The 18,327-nt window shown below is 43.0% G+C and overlaps 1 protein-coding gene across 1 annotated transcript in view; it reads right to left on the bottom strand.

The window, feature by feature from the left end:
- Positions 1-18,327, bottom strand: part of NPHP1 (nephrocystin 1) — a 1,368,595-nt gene that overhangs the window by 339,901 nt on the left and 1,010,367 nt on the right. The window contains exon 17 of the mRNA XM_044057279.1: positions 618-730. Coding sequence (XP_043913214.1) covers positions 618-730 — 113 coding nt within the window. The remainder of the gene's footprint in view (positions 1-617; positions 731-18,327) is intronic.

Genomic DNA, 18,327 nt, shown 5'->3' with positions numbered 1-18,327 from the left:
CTCTTTCATGAGTAGAGTGTTAGGTTGGATGATGTGTCTCCAATAGGATCAAGTATGTATTATGAGCTTTTTGGGACATGAAGGGTGACCTACAGTGGGCTAGGATATGGTATGGGGTTTTGTCTATGGTGATCTCCACATGGAGGAACTCCAGTGTGCCATCCTGTTTAACTAACCTACAGGTATGCTGGTTAATGATGTATATCAAGATACCTCCAACTTTAGTCCTTGTCTGTGCAGCTACTGGTCTAAAAGTGTGGAAGGCATTGAAAGCTTGCACTGCCATAGTACTTTTTCCTGCTTTAAATCATGTCTTGCTAACTACACAGATGTTTATATTCTTGAGTGTGAGGAGGACTTGGAGGGAGCGTATTGTTTATTAAGGCTCCTGGCATTGAGCAGTAACACCTTCAGGTTCAGATCAGTTGATTTTGCTATGTCTGTAGGATTGTCAATTTGGCATTGCTTAAAACAGGCACTGCGAGGTGGATAAAGTTTAAGCCAGTATTCAATAGCCTAGAGGAAACAGGTGCAGACCATCCTTGACCAAGCAACTTACTATCAACTATTTACGTCTAAGAGTAAAAGTATAAATTGTGAATGCAAAGTTTACTTACCAGCATTCTGCATACTTATTCTATCTCTTAGAAGAGCATCAGCTAAAATTTGTCGATAAAATGCCAGCAAATGGATACAGCTAGAGCTTCCAATCAATGTGTCAGGAAGGAGACTAAAAAGCAAATAAATAAAAACTGAGCACTTGTCAAAATACAAAGTATTGCTAGAATATGCAATTATATTCTACAATGATTTTAAACGAGAATTTTAAAACTATGGAAAGAATACTTTATAGACAAAATATGTCGATGTCTTATATATTTATCTCTTCTCCCAGTGACATTCTTTTCTAAATGTATTCAAAGACGTTGACCACAAGAAGCATAATTTGTCCACAGAATGAGAATCATGGCCCATCACATCTTACCTAGTGTCAGCAAAATTTATAATTTGCAAGGTATAGGTACAGAAGTTTTAAATACAAAACTGAACAGAAATTTATGTTAAAGTAATACTAACTCATTATAAAGAGTCTGTATTGTTAACTAACAGACTAATTACAGCAATGTTTAGTAAAAGAATATATTGGGTGCATAACAGATTACACGGTAAGGATAAAAATATAAAAATCTCTGTCAGACATATGTTATTAGAAGAGACAATCTTGGTTCACATTTTTACAATACTCAGCATCAAGATATGCAGTGATGTGAAATAAAATTCCACCAACTAGTTACCAGAAATAGGATCATAGGTAGGTACTAGGCTATCGGCCCAAGGGCCAAAGTAAGCCTAGCCAACAAGGTTCCCTGGCTTACGCCACCCAAGAAAGTTAATTTTCTGTGCCCCTGTTGAACAGAGCCATAGAAGTGATCCCCGGGGTGTATTTCCTATTTGCCATCCACTCATCAAGGCTTTTCTTGAAGAGTGCTAATGAGGAACTTTATTTGACAGAGATGGGTAGCTTGTTCCAGAGTATAGGAAGTGTCTGGGACAGGAATCTATCCCTCTAGCATGTCCTGTTTATTGTGGTGACAAGGTTTAGGTCCCTAGAGCATATAGCTCGGAGGGACTGGGATTTCTTTAGGTGTAGCATGTCCAACAGCTCTGGGTTTAACATAGCTTTATATCATAGGCATAGATCTCCTCAGAGTAGGCGATATGCTACAGAGAAAATCTGGAGTTTTTTGAGATGGTCAGTGTAGGGCATCTGTTTGAGGCCAGTAATCCTTTTTGTGAGGTACTTCTGTGGCCTTTCCAGCTGCTGCAGATGTCTTGTGAGGTACATTCCAAAAGGGGCATTGTACTCAATAATGGGGCTGAGTGCTGAATAGAGGGAACAATCACCTCTTTTTTCCTGGATGAGAACCCTTTTGTGATGAGGTGTGCCACATAGAAAGATTTCCTGACTACTGTGGCAATGTGATTATCAAAGTAGAGACAACTGTCCACATGGGTCCCAAGGTCTCTTATCACACATTCGGCATTAAGTAGACTGCCGTTTATGTGGTAGTACATGGGTACAGAATTTTTACTAAAGGGGATGACAATTCACTTTTTGGCATTGAGCTTGAGGTCATGCCTTTGACACCAGGCATCTGTCTCAGTGAGACCCTTCTGTAGGATGTCCACATCATTTGGGGACTCGACTATGGCTCCTAGTTTGCAGTCATCTGCGAACTTCATTAGCCAGAGGCCTTCTTTGTTAGCCTGTACTTCAGAGAAGTAGATACCAAACAGGAGAGGTCCCAGGACTGAACCCTGTGGTACTCCACTTGTCACTGGTTTGAAGTCAGATTTGGAGTCTGCAACTTTTACAGTGTGGGTTCTGTCAGTGAGCCAGTTGGCAACCCATCTTGTGACGTAGGGATTTATACCTAGTTTAGTGAGTTTAGCTATAATTCCAGAATGAGGGATGGTGTCAAAAGCCTTGGTGAGGTCAAGATAGGCTGTGTGAACCACCTTACCCTCGTCTACGGCTTTGGTGACTGCCTCAAAAAAGTTGATCAGGTTTGGAAGGAATTATCTGCCTTTCACAAACCCGAACTGGGTGGGGTACAGAGTTTGGAGGTTACCAATGTCTTTGTTTATGAGTTCCATTATGATATGTTTCATGACCTTGCAGACCAGGCTCATCAGACTAATAGGGCGATAGTTCCCAGTATCAGTGGTGGCTCCCCCTTTGTGGAGTGGGATAACTGTTGCTGTGTGCCATTCAGTGGGCACAAAGCCTGACGTAAGACTATGATTGAACATGGCGCTTAGGTTCATAGGTTAGTACTAGGCTAACTGCCCTTGCGAGCCATTTTAAGCCTCACCAGTTATCCCCTGTGAGATTCAAACCCTGTACCTTGTGTTTGTAAGGCAAACACCTTAACCATTAGGCCACCCTCCCAACTGGTCAGCCAGTTCGTTCTGAAGTTTGTGTAAAACACAGCCTGGGATGTTGTCCGGTCCCAAGGATGCTGTGTTTTTGGTTTTCGAGAGTGCAGCCTTTATCTGCATAGATGTGATTACAGGCACTCTGCATTCTTCCTGTATAGATATGGGCCCTTTAGGGGTGAGAGGAGGGGGTAAAGTTAGCACTGAACTTATCTGTCAGGATGTTGGCAATATCACTTTGTTCTGTAATATTCGTGCCATTGTGCTATAACTCAGAGCAGATCTGGGTGTTGCCATTGAGATTCTTGACATAGCTATAGAATGCTTTGTGGTTGCCCTTAGAATCAGTGGCAATTTTGCTTTTGTAGCTAGCTTTGGAGGATCCTATAAGGGATCTCAGCTTTTTACTGAGGCTGACCAGGGAGCTCCTCCACTCATGGGATTTTACTCTCTTTTGCAACAGTTTCTTCCTTCTGTTGTAAAGTTTGTTTATGGCATACTGGCTATGTGGGTGATTATAACATACAGAATGCATGGCTGAATACTGAGTTCTTAGTCTTAAGAAAAAAATAAACAGTGTTTCACATTCAGAATTTCTGGATATGAACCCTTTAGTGGTTGGATGGGCCACATAGAAGGATTTCCTAACTACTTTGGCGATGTGGTTGTCGAAGGAGAGATTACTGTCTACCTGGGTCCCCGGATCTCTTATTACCTCTTCTGTGTTAAGGGGGCTGCCACCTATGTGGTAATTCATGGGTGTTTTGTTTTTCCCAAACGGGATGACTATGCATTTTTTGGCTTGAGGCCATGACTTTGACATTGGGTGTCCGTCTCGGTAAGGCCCTTTTGGAGGATGTCCGTGTCAGCCGGAGAGTCAGTTATGGCTCCCAGTTTGCAGTCATCGGTGAACTTGGCTGGCCATTGTCCTCCTGTGTTTGCCTGTACTTCTGAGATGTATGTGCCGAATGGTAGGGGCCCCAGGGCCGAGCCTTGCGGGGTACCACTTGTGACTGGTTTGGAGTCGGACCTGGAGCCCACTATTCTTGCCATGTGGGTTCTGTCTATAAGCCAGTTGGCAACCCGTCTCGTGGCATAGGGGTTTATGTTCAGGATGGTGAGTTTTTCTGTGATGCCCGATTGGGGAATGGTGTCGAAAACCTTGGCGAGATCAGGGTAGTCTGTGTGGACAACCTTTCCCTCATCTATGGCCTTGGTGACTGTCTCTGAGACATCAACCAGGTTTAGTAGGCATGATCTGCCCTTAGCAAAGCCGAACTGGGTCAGGTCAGGTGTTTGGAGGTTCCCAGTGTCTTTGTTGATGAGTTCCATGGTGAGGCGTTCCATGGCCTTGCAGACCAGGCTGGTCAGTCTTGTGGGGCGATAGTTGCCTGGGTCAGTTGTGGCCCCTCCTTTGTGGAGTGGAATAACCATTGCTGTGCGCCATTCTATGGGCATGTAGCCTGCGGAGAGGCTGAGGATGAACAGCGTTGTTTAGGTGGGGGGTTAGTTTGTTCTGTAGTTCATGCAAGACACAGCCTGGGGCACCATCTGGCCCCATTGACGCCGTGTTTTTGGTTTTTGAAAGGACTATTTTCACCTGTGCGTCTGTGATTTCCGGGACACAACACTTTTCCAGTATTGTTGTGGGCCCTTTTGGGGGTGAGAGGGGGGTGAAGTTTGCACTGAATCTATCTGCCCAGATTTTGGCAATATCAGTATGTTCAGTATATTTTGTGCTATTTTGCACTAGCTCAGTGCATATCTGCGAGTTGTCACTTAGATTCTTAACATAGCTAATGAAGGCTTTGTGGTTATCTTTTGAATCCTTGGCTATTTTTCTTTTGAAGTTCATCTTGGATGATGTTATGAGGGACCTTAGTTTCTTACTGATACTGATCAGGGATGTCTTTCCTTCGTGGGATTTGCTTTTTTTCTGAACTAGTTTCCTCCTTCTGTTGTATATCCTGTTTATGGCAGGGGTCCACCAGACTGGTTTCCTTCTCTTAGAGGAGTGAGTCTTGGTTTTGCTACAGATGGCACGGTCCATGCATCCTTGTAGGTGCTCATAGAGTGAATTTGTAAAGGTTTCTGCATCTTGGGCAGCGTTATTCTTTAGCGTGGGGGCTGTGAAACTTACCGCCTCTGTCTTAAGTAAGGTGAAGTTTGCTTTAGAAAAGTTTTTTACTATGGTTTCCTAAGTTGGGGGTGGTGGTGGGGTGTGGACATCCAGAGTGATTAGTTTATGGTCTGATCTAACCAGTGATGGGTTGACCTCCGGTGTGGAACACCTGTTGCCCATTTTTGTGATGACCAGGTCCAATATGCTTTCACCTCTGGTAGGGGAATTTACCAGCTTATCCAGGGCATTTGAGTTGATGAATTCCAGGAAGCACTGGGCCTGAGAGTTTGTACTCGAGTAGTTTTCCCAGTTAATGGTAGGGTAATTGAAATCGACCAATATCAGGGTGTTCAGTAGGACCTTCATGTTTTCCAGTCTCCAGAAAGGTGGAGTGGTGGTCCTGGGTCATGGAGGGTGTCAAGCAGAGCGCCTCCTTGGCCCTCTTCAAAAGGATCCTTGATGATTGGATGGGAGATTGGAAATTCACCCCAGGGATCAGGTCAGTTGCCCTGCTAGACAGGGGTCCAAGGAAGTAAATATTGTGGGAAGAAATATCCAGGGAATTGTTATGGCTAGGCTTGTATAGGCCCTAGGGCCGATAGCCTAGTACCAACCTATGAACCTATGTTCATCTAAAACAGTAAGCGGAACACTAAGGTTTCTGGATGCGAGCTCCATAATGGCAATGCCCAGAGAACATAGGGAGCCTAACACTGTAACTGACAATGGCATAGCTAAGATTGTTGTAATTGTACACCATCTTTTCAAATACAGCACCCTCCCAAGTGTAGCACCCCAACCACAAATAGCATATGTTTTACAACATATACCTTTTCAGTACTTAAAAAAAAAACTTCTGTAATCAGATTCTTATGGAAAAAGGCCATTTAGCAAATCAGACATTCTGAAACACTTAAAATATAAAACCAAGTAAACACAAAACTGCTTTTTCAAACTTTAGCACATCCCAATATACATGGCAATAAATTATTTTAGAAAAGTGCGAGCTGCAGCTTATATGGTATATACCTGGCTACACTCTTTGTAACTAATTATTATTAATTAACTATTATTATTATTATTATTATTATTATTAATCTGAACTACTTACAGCTAGCCTTAAAATCAGTGACCACACCACTATCACAGTAGCAGCCATCCATATTCCTCCAGTAGACAACATTCCTCTGCTTGAAAACATTCTTTCATACTTTTCTCAACACATCCCCAATGAAACTATCCTCCTTGGGGATGTCAACATTAACTGGTTAACTCTCAGTAATCCAAACTCATATTACTTTATATGGCTTTACACAGCTAATCTCCCAACCTACTCATACAAACAACTCTCACACATCTAGTACTCTTATTGACTGGGTACTTGTATCTAATCCTTCCAAATATTATAACCTTGAAACCCTACCAAACATCCGGAGCGATCACTCCCCTATAAAAGTACTTAGGTTCACTCCCCACTTCTCAAAACCTCCTAGATTTATCACTTGTCGCAAACTCTCTAACTTCCATCCAGAAACCTTTAATGACCTCCTCTCTAAAGTAAACTGGAAAGTCCTTACCCAACTCCCATTAGAAGAAGCTGTCCTAGCTTTCAACTCCACCTTCCTTAGCATCTTAGACTCACTTGCTCTTCCTCGAAAAGTCCGAATTAAGTACACCATATCTCCATGACTTTCAAAAGCCACTCGTACCCTTATGATAACTAGATACAAATTATGGAAAAAATGGTCACAAACTAAGCTCCCTGCAGACTTGCAAAAATATGAAGAAGTCAGAAATTTGACAAAAAACACATAAACAAAGATAAAAAGGACTTCTATAACAAACCTCCCACAGCCCTAAAATCTAATCCTAAAAAGTTCTGGAACTCTATTAACCAAATATTACATCCCGGTAATCTTAGCTCCCCCAATGCATCAATGCATGCCCAGACAAGACATCTGAAGAAAGAATGATTACCATCTGTAACTCCCCAGATCATCGTTTGCTAGCTGAACTTGTTTGGATGGAGATGACACTGCGCCGGCTAAAAAAAAAACTAAGGCAAGGATATCCCACGAAGATATAAAAGAGGAGGAGGCAATCCAGCATCCAAGATACTGGTATAAGCTAACATCTCTAGGATAGCTCAAGGAAAAAAAAAAAATAAATACACTCTTCAGACTAGAAAAAAAGGAAATAAATAGGATAGGCAGACAGGACATGAGAAGGAAGCTAGGCTAGGACGCAAGATCTAGACAACTAACATGGAGCGTTAGATCAGGACAAGGAAGAGGGAAAAGAAACCTCAGTCCAGGCTAGGGGCATGAGGGCATGGGTGGGAAAGAAGCTAAAAGAGAACAGTGAGGAATCATCATAACAGGGTCTGGAGATAAAGTGGAATCTAATTGTCATTGCAGTTTCTGGAGGGATGAGCTGTCGGATGGTTTCCTTCTGGGGGCTGAGTGGCTCTGGTAGCCTGGCGAAAATGTGTAGATGAAGCTTGTAGCTTCTTTAGGCAGCCTCTTCTGCTAAAAGTGCGTTCTCTGAGGCAGAGCTGAGGCGGCACAACAGTGCTCCTGAGTAGCCAACAGAATGCTGGAACAGAGAAGGCTATAGCTCTAGGCTTATTCTCTCATAAGTGCAAAACATTTCATGATAGGAATGAAACCAATATAATTCTCTAAAATACAGCGTCCCTGGCGATGAACATCCTATATAATAGAAGCCATTGGGATCAGATTAGATAGTTTTGCTCTTTCCATCAGAGATCATTTGATTGAAGTAACTCAAAGATCTTGCAGAGTTGGATTCTGTAAAAAGGGCCCAATTATAAAAAAAGAATGGAGATGCAAGAATAATTTGAACTAAATCTGGAGAATAAATTGGGGAGGGATGGAATTTGATGATTTTACCCAATTTGAGAATTTATCTAGGAAGAGTGAAGGAAAATTAATGGAATAAACAGGAACTCAGCTGAGAGAAAATGGGAAAACTCAGGAGATCAAGAGGGCATGGGCTCAAGGACAGTGGAGCGCAGGTGTAAGAAGGACGGATTAAAATACAGTAAGAAGAACCTTCAATAAAGAAAAAAGGAACCAACTGCAAAGAAGGGCTTTAAGGAGATGGAAAGAGGAAATTTGTGGTGGGAAAACTTAGGGAAGACCTATAAAAATTTTGGTACTCTAAGGAATGCCTTGCAAAGCTTATAGTATATGATGCTGCAGCCCATTCAAAACATGGTGGATTTGAAATGTTTTACTGTGGATTAAGAACTGTTTGAAGAGAAGATGAAAGATTATGGGACTACCAATTAGAGTATCTGGGAGATATACCTAGGATTGCCCAGACTTGCCCAGAAGCAGTATAATGCAGAGAATTAAATCTGGAGATTAAAGTGAAGGAAGATTGCTGAAAGATCTGGGACTGGAAATCATCTGCAAAGAGTACCAAAGAGGCATTCTGTGGAGAGGAAAAGGTGGGAGGCTGAGCCAAGAAAAGATGCATTGCATCAGCTGGGATCCCCAAGCCAAAAAGATCTGGGACTGGATCCAGATGCAACCAAAGAAACCATAGTATAGGATGCAGGACAATGAAACCATAGGTCGGAAGGGGCCAAAGCAAGGAAGTGAAGAGGGATCTTGGAAGTTTAGGAATCTGGGGGTATTAAGGTGGAAATTAGCGGAAGGGAGGAAGGGGCCAGAGAAGTTCTGAGACTGGGCGTCTCTGGGGTTCAGATCTGGGGGGGCCTGGAAGGGAAAGGGGAAGCATTGTTGTTGTTGCTATGTTGTTGAGTTCGGGGATATCGTTGCAATCAGCAACCTGGAAGAAGAGGACTTCAAAGTTAAAGTTTTTTGTGTGCTCGACAACTCGGATCCGAGAGTGTGTTGATGTGCTTGTTGGCTGTGCCCACTGCTATCAGAAACCACTCACGAGTGGGCATTGCCCCCCTCTGAGAAGGTGCTGCGTGGAGATGTATAGGTAAAGGTATGCCACAGTTCTCCAGACAGTACATGTACTTGTTGCATTACTAAGCTATGTAAGTATTGTGGATGTACATTCCTAAATCGGGAGGGGGATGCCATGGAATCGTCTGCCCGTTCATTAAGGGGGCCTAATTATTAAAAGGAATGCTTCAAAAAGGCCATTCGGGATTATGGCCACCAACATTCCCTGAATTGCCAAGTGCCAGTAATCAAAATCAGTGCCAAATGCGAAAGGGGAGGAAAGAAGGAGCCGCCTTGCAACTGCCTTGGACAATATCAGGAAGACACCCTGCGAAGACGATTGGACTTATCATGATCTTGTGATGGCAGGAGAAGCTGAAAGACCACCATTGGGCTAAAGGCCTGCTTTTTAGAGGCATAGAAGCCTGCTGGAGAGGAAGAAAAAGTATCTAAGCGGCCTGATAAAGACAACGGCAGAGGAGTTATCTGGCCTGAATTTTGTCAAGACTGAACATGACAATGCAGTTGAAGTAATTATCTAAGATTCAAAGCAGACTTTGCATGTGGTGAAATTGTCTGGTCTGGCTTGTTGGTGAATCTGTGAAAGTGCTTACAAAATTTATAAAGCCTAGATAGCTGATGACCACCTGAATCCTTGGTCGTCTCAGGATCTAGTTGGTGGAATCCAGGGCTTTGAGTGGGTAACAGTCTGGAGCAGTTGGTGCCACCTCTGGCCTGGACTCCTGGTGATAGTGATTGGACTGGTCTCTGTGCCATACATTTGGTGAACACTGTGGATTTTAGAAACACTCTGGGGAGAGGAAGACCAAAGGGTGTGAATTTTTGTTCGGCGTCTCTTCCCCCTATGGTCCCCGTTGATGCCATCAGAATGTTGTTCTCTGTCCAAAGGTGTTTCATCATCTTGTCCCCTTCCAGAAAGGGTAGAATTGACTGTAAAGGTGAGGATCAGAATCTGGTCTCTTTCACGGCCAGTTTGTTTGGTCTGCTGACTTGTTTTGGATTCCTCCTCCCTATTCAGTTTGGATAAAGAACCTTGAGTAGATTCGGAAGACTGGTGGACCTCCTGGGGGACTGGCTGCTCTGCTAGGAGTGGGTTGGGATAAGGGTCTTTGCAGCAGTTTTGGATGATCTAGATTGGTGCCGTCTGGAAATTTCTAACCCTTTCTGGAAGTTGGATTTCCGGCGTGGGAATGTAAAGGAATTCCAAGGGTTTTTTGTCGGGCTCCATGCTCCCATTTGTCTTGGGTTTTTCGCTTGCCAGCGCTCCCCTTTTGGCTGTCCCTGCTGTCCCAATGGGGCCTCCATCACGACAATGGATTGCATACCCCCTCTGCTCCTAGGGGGAGCCCTGACCCCCTGCTGCTAGGTTCTGACCTGCCCTAGGGCCCCCCCTGCCACTCTGCCCACCCTTCCTCCTCTCTGCAAAAGTGAGTGGTTGAGATTTGAATCGAGCTCACAGTTTCTCACTCCCTCACCAACCCCCATTGACTCATTGAGTGTGGAGAACTTGAGAAGAGACTTCCAAGAACCAAAATTGCAGAGGCTGCCATCTTTGGTGAGGCCTCTGCAAAATTGTTCAGCCATCTCAGGGACAGGGGTCTTCAACCCTCAACACTTCCTGGGTAGGACTTAATGCAGGTAACTGAAGCTGCAAATGATTGTAGCCTTAATGCCAACAAAATGCTTTACCCCTCCAGCTGTGAATGCTGTTTATTATCTCATAGCTGGAAATATGGATCCTGTAAAAGGCAGGTATAGAGTTATCAAATGTCGGATCTAACATAATGTTAGGCCACTCTATCCTGTTGCAAGGCTCCTGATTAGCTGAAGAAAACTCTCCAATCTCTTCTCTCTGATCAAATTAAGCGACTGATAGGAAAATCCATAGCTACTGAATAATGCTTACCCTAGGAAACTCTTCTAACATCCTGGACTGCACAGTCCAGATAGGTACTGAGGAGCATCAGGATGGCTGCTTTTGAGCTGGGGTCTATCAGGTTGCTGCACTGAACACCTTTTTGTCAAAACCGGGACGTTGGGCTTTAGAGGCCGCTGCATCCACTGGGGATGAAATCCGAATCCGAAGGAGGCCGAAGAGGGCCAGCACCCGTCCGGCCTCCGAGTAATTCGATCCACCACATCGAAAAGTGCCTCCAGGTGGGAGAGAAGTCCCAAGGAGGAGATGTCCAGGTACCTCCAGGTAAGAAGGAAGAAGGATTAAGGACAAATGAAGTTGGGGTCCTCCTGGATTGGACCAACAAGAGATAAAGAATCAGGAATCCTCGATCAGATGCACTGGGGACTCAGGTCAGGAGAATGTTCCATCCTGGGAAGAGGGTCCATCTCAGTTCAGGAGAAACCTGGATCTCGAACCCGGAAGGTTGGGAGATTGAAGAGAGGGAAATCTCCGCTGGAGGAAGAAGAGGTGGGGGAGAAGAGGGGGGGAATGGGAGGGGTGAGGGAGAGGTGGGAGATGCTGCTGTAGTGGGAGGCAGGCTCCAGAGGAAGCTTGGAGCCCTCCTGGGGCTAGTATCCTCCCCTGCTCCGAGGCGAGAGGCTCGAGGCCAGGGAGGCCAGCCAGGCTGCGAGGGGCCGAAGAGCAGCGAGCCACAGGGCGGGATGTCAGGGAGGCCTTTCGGCGGGGTTGGAGGTCCCGCGCCCAGCGCCTGAGAGGGAGACTGGAGGATGACAAGGTCCAATGCCCTCTTCCGGGGCGGAAGGGAGAGAGGCCAGGAAAGGCCTCCAATGAAGAGATCAAGAGGAGGATCGCTCCAAGGGCTGGAGCTCAGCTCGGGGGCTCAGAGCGCCTGGCTCCAGGAACTCTGGAGGAGTAAGGCTGGAGGTCTGATGAGCTGAGGGATGAAAGTCGGAAGGGAATATTGTGGACTTAGCGCTGTCTGATGAGAGCTGAAGAGTCATCTCCCATTTGGGCCAATGCCTGAGACTTTAACAGTCTACTCACCCTCTCTATGGCTCTAATGACCTAAAGGACTTGGATGAGGAAGAAGAGCCGCTCGGATATGGGGAGACGATGGGGATCTGGGGAGAGGACTCTTTCTGATGGTAGATGGAGAGCGAACGGAAGGGGTCGTGGAGATGGGGGAGGCATATTGGCGATGTTGCGTGAGATGCACTGACAAAGGTATTGGTAGAAGGATCGGCTCCTGCGGAACCGATTTGAAGAAGCGGAGCGCCAGCAGCGAAGGCGAGCCGCCAGGAGCGCGGCGGGCTTGCCAGCAGCCGAAGGCTTGGGACTTGGGACCGCCGGTTCACCGATGCAGAGGGCTGGGGAGCGATCGGGCTTTGCGGGGAGCCCCTCGGCTTTAATAAGCCTCCTATTTGGGCCATTTCAGCCCTGCACACCTGCAGAGGCAGGTAGTAAACAGGCACTGTCAAAGTGTGTAAACACACCAGGGGTCCCCGTCTGTCGAAGACATTTCACACTTCTCTGAGTCCTTTTTCTGACAGCGACCTGAACCTCTACGAAGCCTGAGCACTAGAAAAAACACACACACACAAAACACCAACACCAAAACAACACACCAAAAACAAAACCAATAAAACAAAAAACAAGGGAACACACCACAGAAACACCACAAACAGAACACAAGAGGGGGAAGAGAAGGGGAAGAAGGGGAGAGGCAAGGGCTTATGGGAGGGAGGATGAGGGAAATAGAGGAAAGGGAAAAAAAGAAAAACAAAAAAGTTTAATTATAAAGGCTAACAAAAGAAAAGAAAAAAAAAAAAGGAAGGGAAAAGAAAAAAAAAAACCAAAAAAAAACAAAAAAAAAACTTACCAAGGTGGTAAAACTTGCTCATGGAAAGGTGGCAGCTGAGCTGGTTAGGATACATCTGAGCATCAAGGATATGGGGGCGCTCGAGAGGCATAAAATTAGCGAGAGAACAGTTTTAGAGTGTGGGCCGAGGGCCGAGGTATATTCCCCCCATCCAATGAAGGCGAGATTGACAACTTAACATCTGCCACTATCTTCAATACCTATTTCATCGATTCAATATCTAAGCTACTGAACCCTAACCCAAACTCCTCTACTACTAATATCTCCAACTTTTCTGAACCTATTCCTAATACTATCTCCTCAAATACCTTCTCCCTCAAACCTGTACCTACTACCTACATCAAAACTCTACTCTCTAAATTAAAACCATGCTCAGCATCAGCTGACAATATTCCTTCCACTTTTCTTCTATTAGCAGCTGCCTCTCTTGCTCTCTCTGTATCTATCCTAATCAATCACTCTATCTCTGAATCTAAAGTCCCTTCCATCTGGAAACAATGCTACACTCTACCTGTACACAAAGGAGGTAACTCCTCTGATATCTCCAACTTTAGACCTATCACTATCCTCTTCCCTCTCTCTAAAGTATTAGAAAAATGTATTCATAAATAAGTTATGCAGTATCTAATACAGGAAAATCTGCTTACACCCACTCAACACAGCTTCAGACCCAAACATAGCACCACAGCAGCTCTATTATCCTTCCTCAACACTGTCTCTATAGCCATGGACAACCATAAACTTCTTTCTTGCCTATTCTTGGACCTCTCAAAAGCTTTCAACATTGTCTCACACTCTCTTCTGCTGCACAAACTGCATGACCTCAACTTCTCCTCTGATACTGTTGCATGGTTCTCCAGCTACCTCACTGATAGATCTCAATCAGTGAGATGGCACTCTGCACTCTCTCCTCCTCTCCCTGTACAAAGGATCTATCCTAGGGCCTTTACTTTTTAATATCTTTACTAATCGGCTCTATACCCCCTGTCCTCACTCATCTTTAGTGCAATAAGCAGATGATTCGACAGTCATCACCACAGCCAACTCTCCCTCTAAGCTCTTCTCAGCTACTCAGGCATCTTTTAACTTAGTTGAAACATGGCTCTCCAGCAGCCAGCTCATCCTTGACCTACAAAAACAAAGCTGTTACTCTTCTTACCTAAAAGGTTCAACAATAGTAAACCCTCCTTCTCAATACAGTCCCTTAATAACACTCCCATTCAGGTAGAATCCAGCACTAAGCTCTTAAGCGTAACCATCGACGATCAGCTTAAATTTGACTTGCATGTTAATAACTGTATCAAAAAGACTCATTCAAAACTAGGGCTCCTTTACTGTAACAAGAAATTCCTTACCTCTGAAGCCAAGATTACTCTCTCTCTTACCTACCTTCTACCTAGCCTAATGTACAATTCTCAGATTCCCACAAATCTTAACTCAGCATTCCTGACCAAACTCGAATCTACCTGCAACAAGGTTGCTAGATTTGCTGCCCAACAAACCTACAAATCCCATCACTGTCTCTCTCTAAAACACCTAAACTGGCTTGAATTATGCCACCAGCTTCTTCTCCCTCAGCTCCAGATCATCCATGCTATCCTATACTGGCCTTCCTACTGCCCAGCACTATCCCCTCTCATCTCCCATGATTCTCCCTCCAGACCTCTCCGAAGCTCTAACCAAGACCTACTACAAATCTACAAAACCAAGTCTAAATTTGGATGCAACATGTACAGTTATCACCCTACTATTACTTGGAATAGGCTCCCACCAGAAATCAGGACCCTTACACATCCTAAACAATTTAAGACAGCCACCAAAGAGCACTTTAAAAGTGACTGGTTCTGCCACTACACTCTCCCTCCTTAAACATCCCCTACTTCTCATACCTTAATCTACGTTCTGCCCTTAACTCACTCTTCTCACTAGCTCTATCTAATCTTCCTTGACCACTCTTTCTACTGTCTTCTAAAAATCTATTAAGCAAATCGCCTCAAAGAAACATTCTATTGTAATTGTCTTCATGCAACTACATTTTGATAAAACTGGGTTTTTGTAACCACTTACCCCAAAAATTATATTCATCTTAATGACATATTTCTTTTTATACATCTTGAAATAGTTTTGCTATACTCCTGATTACTGACACTGTATAACTCTGTATTCCTACTTAATGTCTTGTAATAATCCTGTAACATTGCTGTTTAATGCTAATTTATAATGAAAATTTTTAAAATGTTGGAGCTTTTCTCCCCGGGCTTCCACTGAAAAGGGTTCTTCAGCTCAGTCAGACAATCCCGGTCAACAAATGTAAAATAAAATAAAAAAGAATAAAAATAATTAACCCAAACTTTGGCTGCCATAATAAAAGCATTCTTGAATTACTTCTTTCAGTCAGTTGAAGGAAAGACATATCAATGAGTTTATTATCACAATCTTGGAGCCTATAATCCGGAAACCTATAATCCTAAGACCATAATATCAAAAGGTCAAAACTCTAAAGACCACAATGTCTAAAAAGCCTGAATACCAAATCTCCATACAACTGTGACCCTAGGAATGAGTGCTAACATGTGTCCTGCAGGGGTACAGACCTGGATCTAGTGCTTTGTTTTGTTTTAAGTTTTCTGTTCTGCTGGAGTTTTAAGAGTTCTTGGCTAGGGTCAGTTAAAAAAGTTACCAAAGAATTCCTTTGCAAACTGTGAATAGCATCAGTTAAGTAGTGTGAGGAGCTGAGAGATAGCATTGCTCTTTTATTTAGAAATATCTGTAGTTAGCTAAAGTGTTTGTATGGTCTGCATTGCTCTGAGTATCAATCGTCTCTGCATTTAATGTTAATTTGAAGCTCTTTATTTAAGGTTTGATTACTTCTATTTTGTATCTTATTCTAGTATTACATTTATTTTGTTTTAAGTTTTCGGTTCTGTTGGAGTTTTAAAAGTTCTTGGCTAGGATCAGTTAAAAACGTTACCAAATAATTCCTTTGCAAACTGTGAATAGCATCAGTTAAGTAGTGGGAGGACATAATTGCTCTTTTATTTAGAAATATCTGTAGTAAGATGAAGTGTTTGTGTGGTCTGCATTGCTCTGAGTATCACTAATCTCTGCATTTAATTTTGATTTGAAACTATTTAAGGTTTGATCACTTATATCTTGTATCTTATTCTAGTATTACATTTATTTTGTTTTAAGTTTTCTATTCTGTTGGAGTTTTAAGAGTTCCCCTTCCCACCCACCCAGTCATTGTCGTGTTCTTAAATTTGGTGGCTTTTGAGTTGCCTGTCCTACTATAAATTTCATTTTGGACACTCTTCCCAGTCCCATCTCATCAGCTTATTCTACTGAGTAGAGGGAGATCATATGGGAAGGCCCACCCCCCCTAGTTCCTTAACCTTAAATTATCATGTTTCATCCCTTCCCTCTTAACCTAAAAAAAGAAAAAAAAATGCACTTTATTCATCTGCTTTTACTGTATTTGTGTTCCTTCATACTTTATTACTTTATTTTGCTTTTGCTGCCTGATTTTAAAAGTACTCAATTGCATTTATTACTGCTTGCTATTAGCCTGATTAAATTGTAACTGTTATTCTAAACCTTCTGGTTTAAGCACTTGGGCTTCAGGCCAGTTGTTTTACATTAAGAAGGTTTGTGGCCTGCACTCTTGTGGCAGGAGAGGTAGCTTATATCCTTCTAAGTTGGGAGTTGCTGGGTGAAGGCTTAATAGTGTCTGTTATTCTAAAAGTGTCTTAGTTCTGGTTTAAGCACTTGAGCTTCAGGCCAGTTACTTTACATTAAGAAGGTTTGTGGTCTGCACTCTTGTGGGAGGATAGGGTAGATTCTGCCCTTCTGAACTGGGAATTGCTGGTTAAAGGCTTACTGTGCTTGTTTATTTGAACTTTTTCTTTCTGAAATTGGTGCGCCTTGTTTGCTGTAGCATAAACTAGATTCAGACCTGCTGAATCTAGCTTTGTTTGTATAACTTGAGCACTAATCCAGGCCATCTTTTTTTGGAGAAGGTTCCCCCTGCACCATAGTGGCAGGAGTGTGCAGTTAGAACTTGTCTGACTGAAGACTGCTGGAACAGGGCTCAGTTTTGAGTTTTTTATTGGTTAATTTGTTTAAATCAGTTTGCTCTTGTTTGCTACTGTTATATTTAAGTGTGTATCTGTTCTCCTGTGTTAAACTGACCTAAACAGAGTTTAAATATGTATATAATGAAAAAACAGGCAAAAGTCCAGGAGGTAAAAGCAGTGCTTATAAAAACAAACAGTCTCAACAAATCGAAAAATAAAGCAACAGCTACCATGCAGAGTCCAATAAACAGCATTGCAATGTCTCAGTTCATATGCTGCTTCATCAATCCACTGCTTACAGAATCCAGCAAACAGTCAATGTTTTTATTGTTGGTGTACCAATGCTTCATCAGACCATACAACTGAGTGAATAACAGATTTCCATTTAAAAACATGAGCTTCCAATCATATACTGACACATCATAATTACTTCAACAATTAGAGAATTCATAAATTAAAACTAATTAAGCAGCAATGCTAAAGAACAGAAGTCAGTAATTACATTTATTGACTTCATGGACTAATATATTATATCATCAGACTAAAAATATATATTTAAAATCAGATTAAAAAACATATGCAAAAAAGCATATCAAAAATATACTAAAAAAATTTTTTTTATCCGATTTTAAATCTTTTTAACATAGTCTGGTTACAGGTTTTGCTGTATTCAGATATGTTTGTGTGATTCCTGTGTTTCCTGCTACGCCATCTTGTGTTAGCCAGGGCCTGTCTGCACTTAGTGGGAGTAAGTGAACTGGTTGAAACTGGTCTGGCATCAGGTGTTGAGCTAAGAGCTCAGGGATAAAGGTTGATTGGTCAATTTCAGTATTTCCATTTTACTTTTATTTTTTGTGGTATTTAAACCCAGCATTTGCATGGGTTTGTGCTTGTTTGCCCATTGCACACCATCACTGTGCTGTTTTAACCCTTTGTGAGGTATCTCAGTTACACTTTCGTCCCTTACCAGTACCCCTGTGTGAGTGAGGCCCTCGCTTGCAGCTACTGTATTAATTTTATCCAGCCCTACTCACACCTATAGGTACTTTCCTCAGATAGTACCCACTCTACTATCCCTGACCTCTCTTCCACAGATTCTGATAACTATGGATGAACACTTTCCTATGGTTTCTCTTCCTAGTCTAGTTGATATGGGCATCCTGAGACAGTGCAGCAAATGGCTTATGTACACAGAAAACCTTCTACTACTACCACCTAGGAACACAATATGTGAGAGATGCAATCACATTAAGAACCTAAAATCTTTGTTGTCTCAGTCACAAGCCAGTACATCTGGCACTGAGAAGGTTGTCTGTACAAACACCACACCTCTACCACCACCCACATCTGTACAACACACTCCTACATATGTGGGGGGGTTTAACAAAAAACATACCTAAACAAAAGAGACCTTTAAAGCAAAAACACAC

This window comes from Protopterus annectens, chromosome 1.part2 (assembly GCF_019279795.1).
Source record: "Protopterus annectens isolate FY-2018-M chromosome 1.part2, PAN1.0, whole genome shotgun sequence".
Classification (NCBI taxonomy): domain Eukaryota; kingdom Metazoa; phylum Chordata; order Ceratodontiformes; family Protopteridae; genus Protopterus; species Protopterus annectens.
Note: the sequence above shows the minus strand (reverse complement) of the source record. Positions and strands in the feature narration are given on the sequence as shown.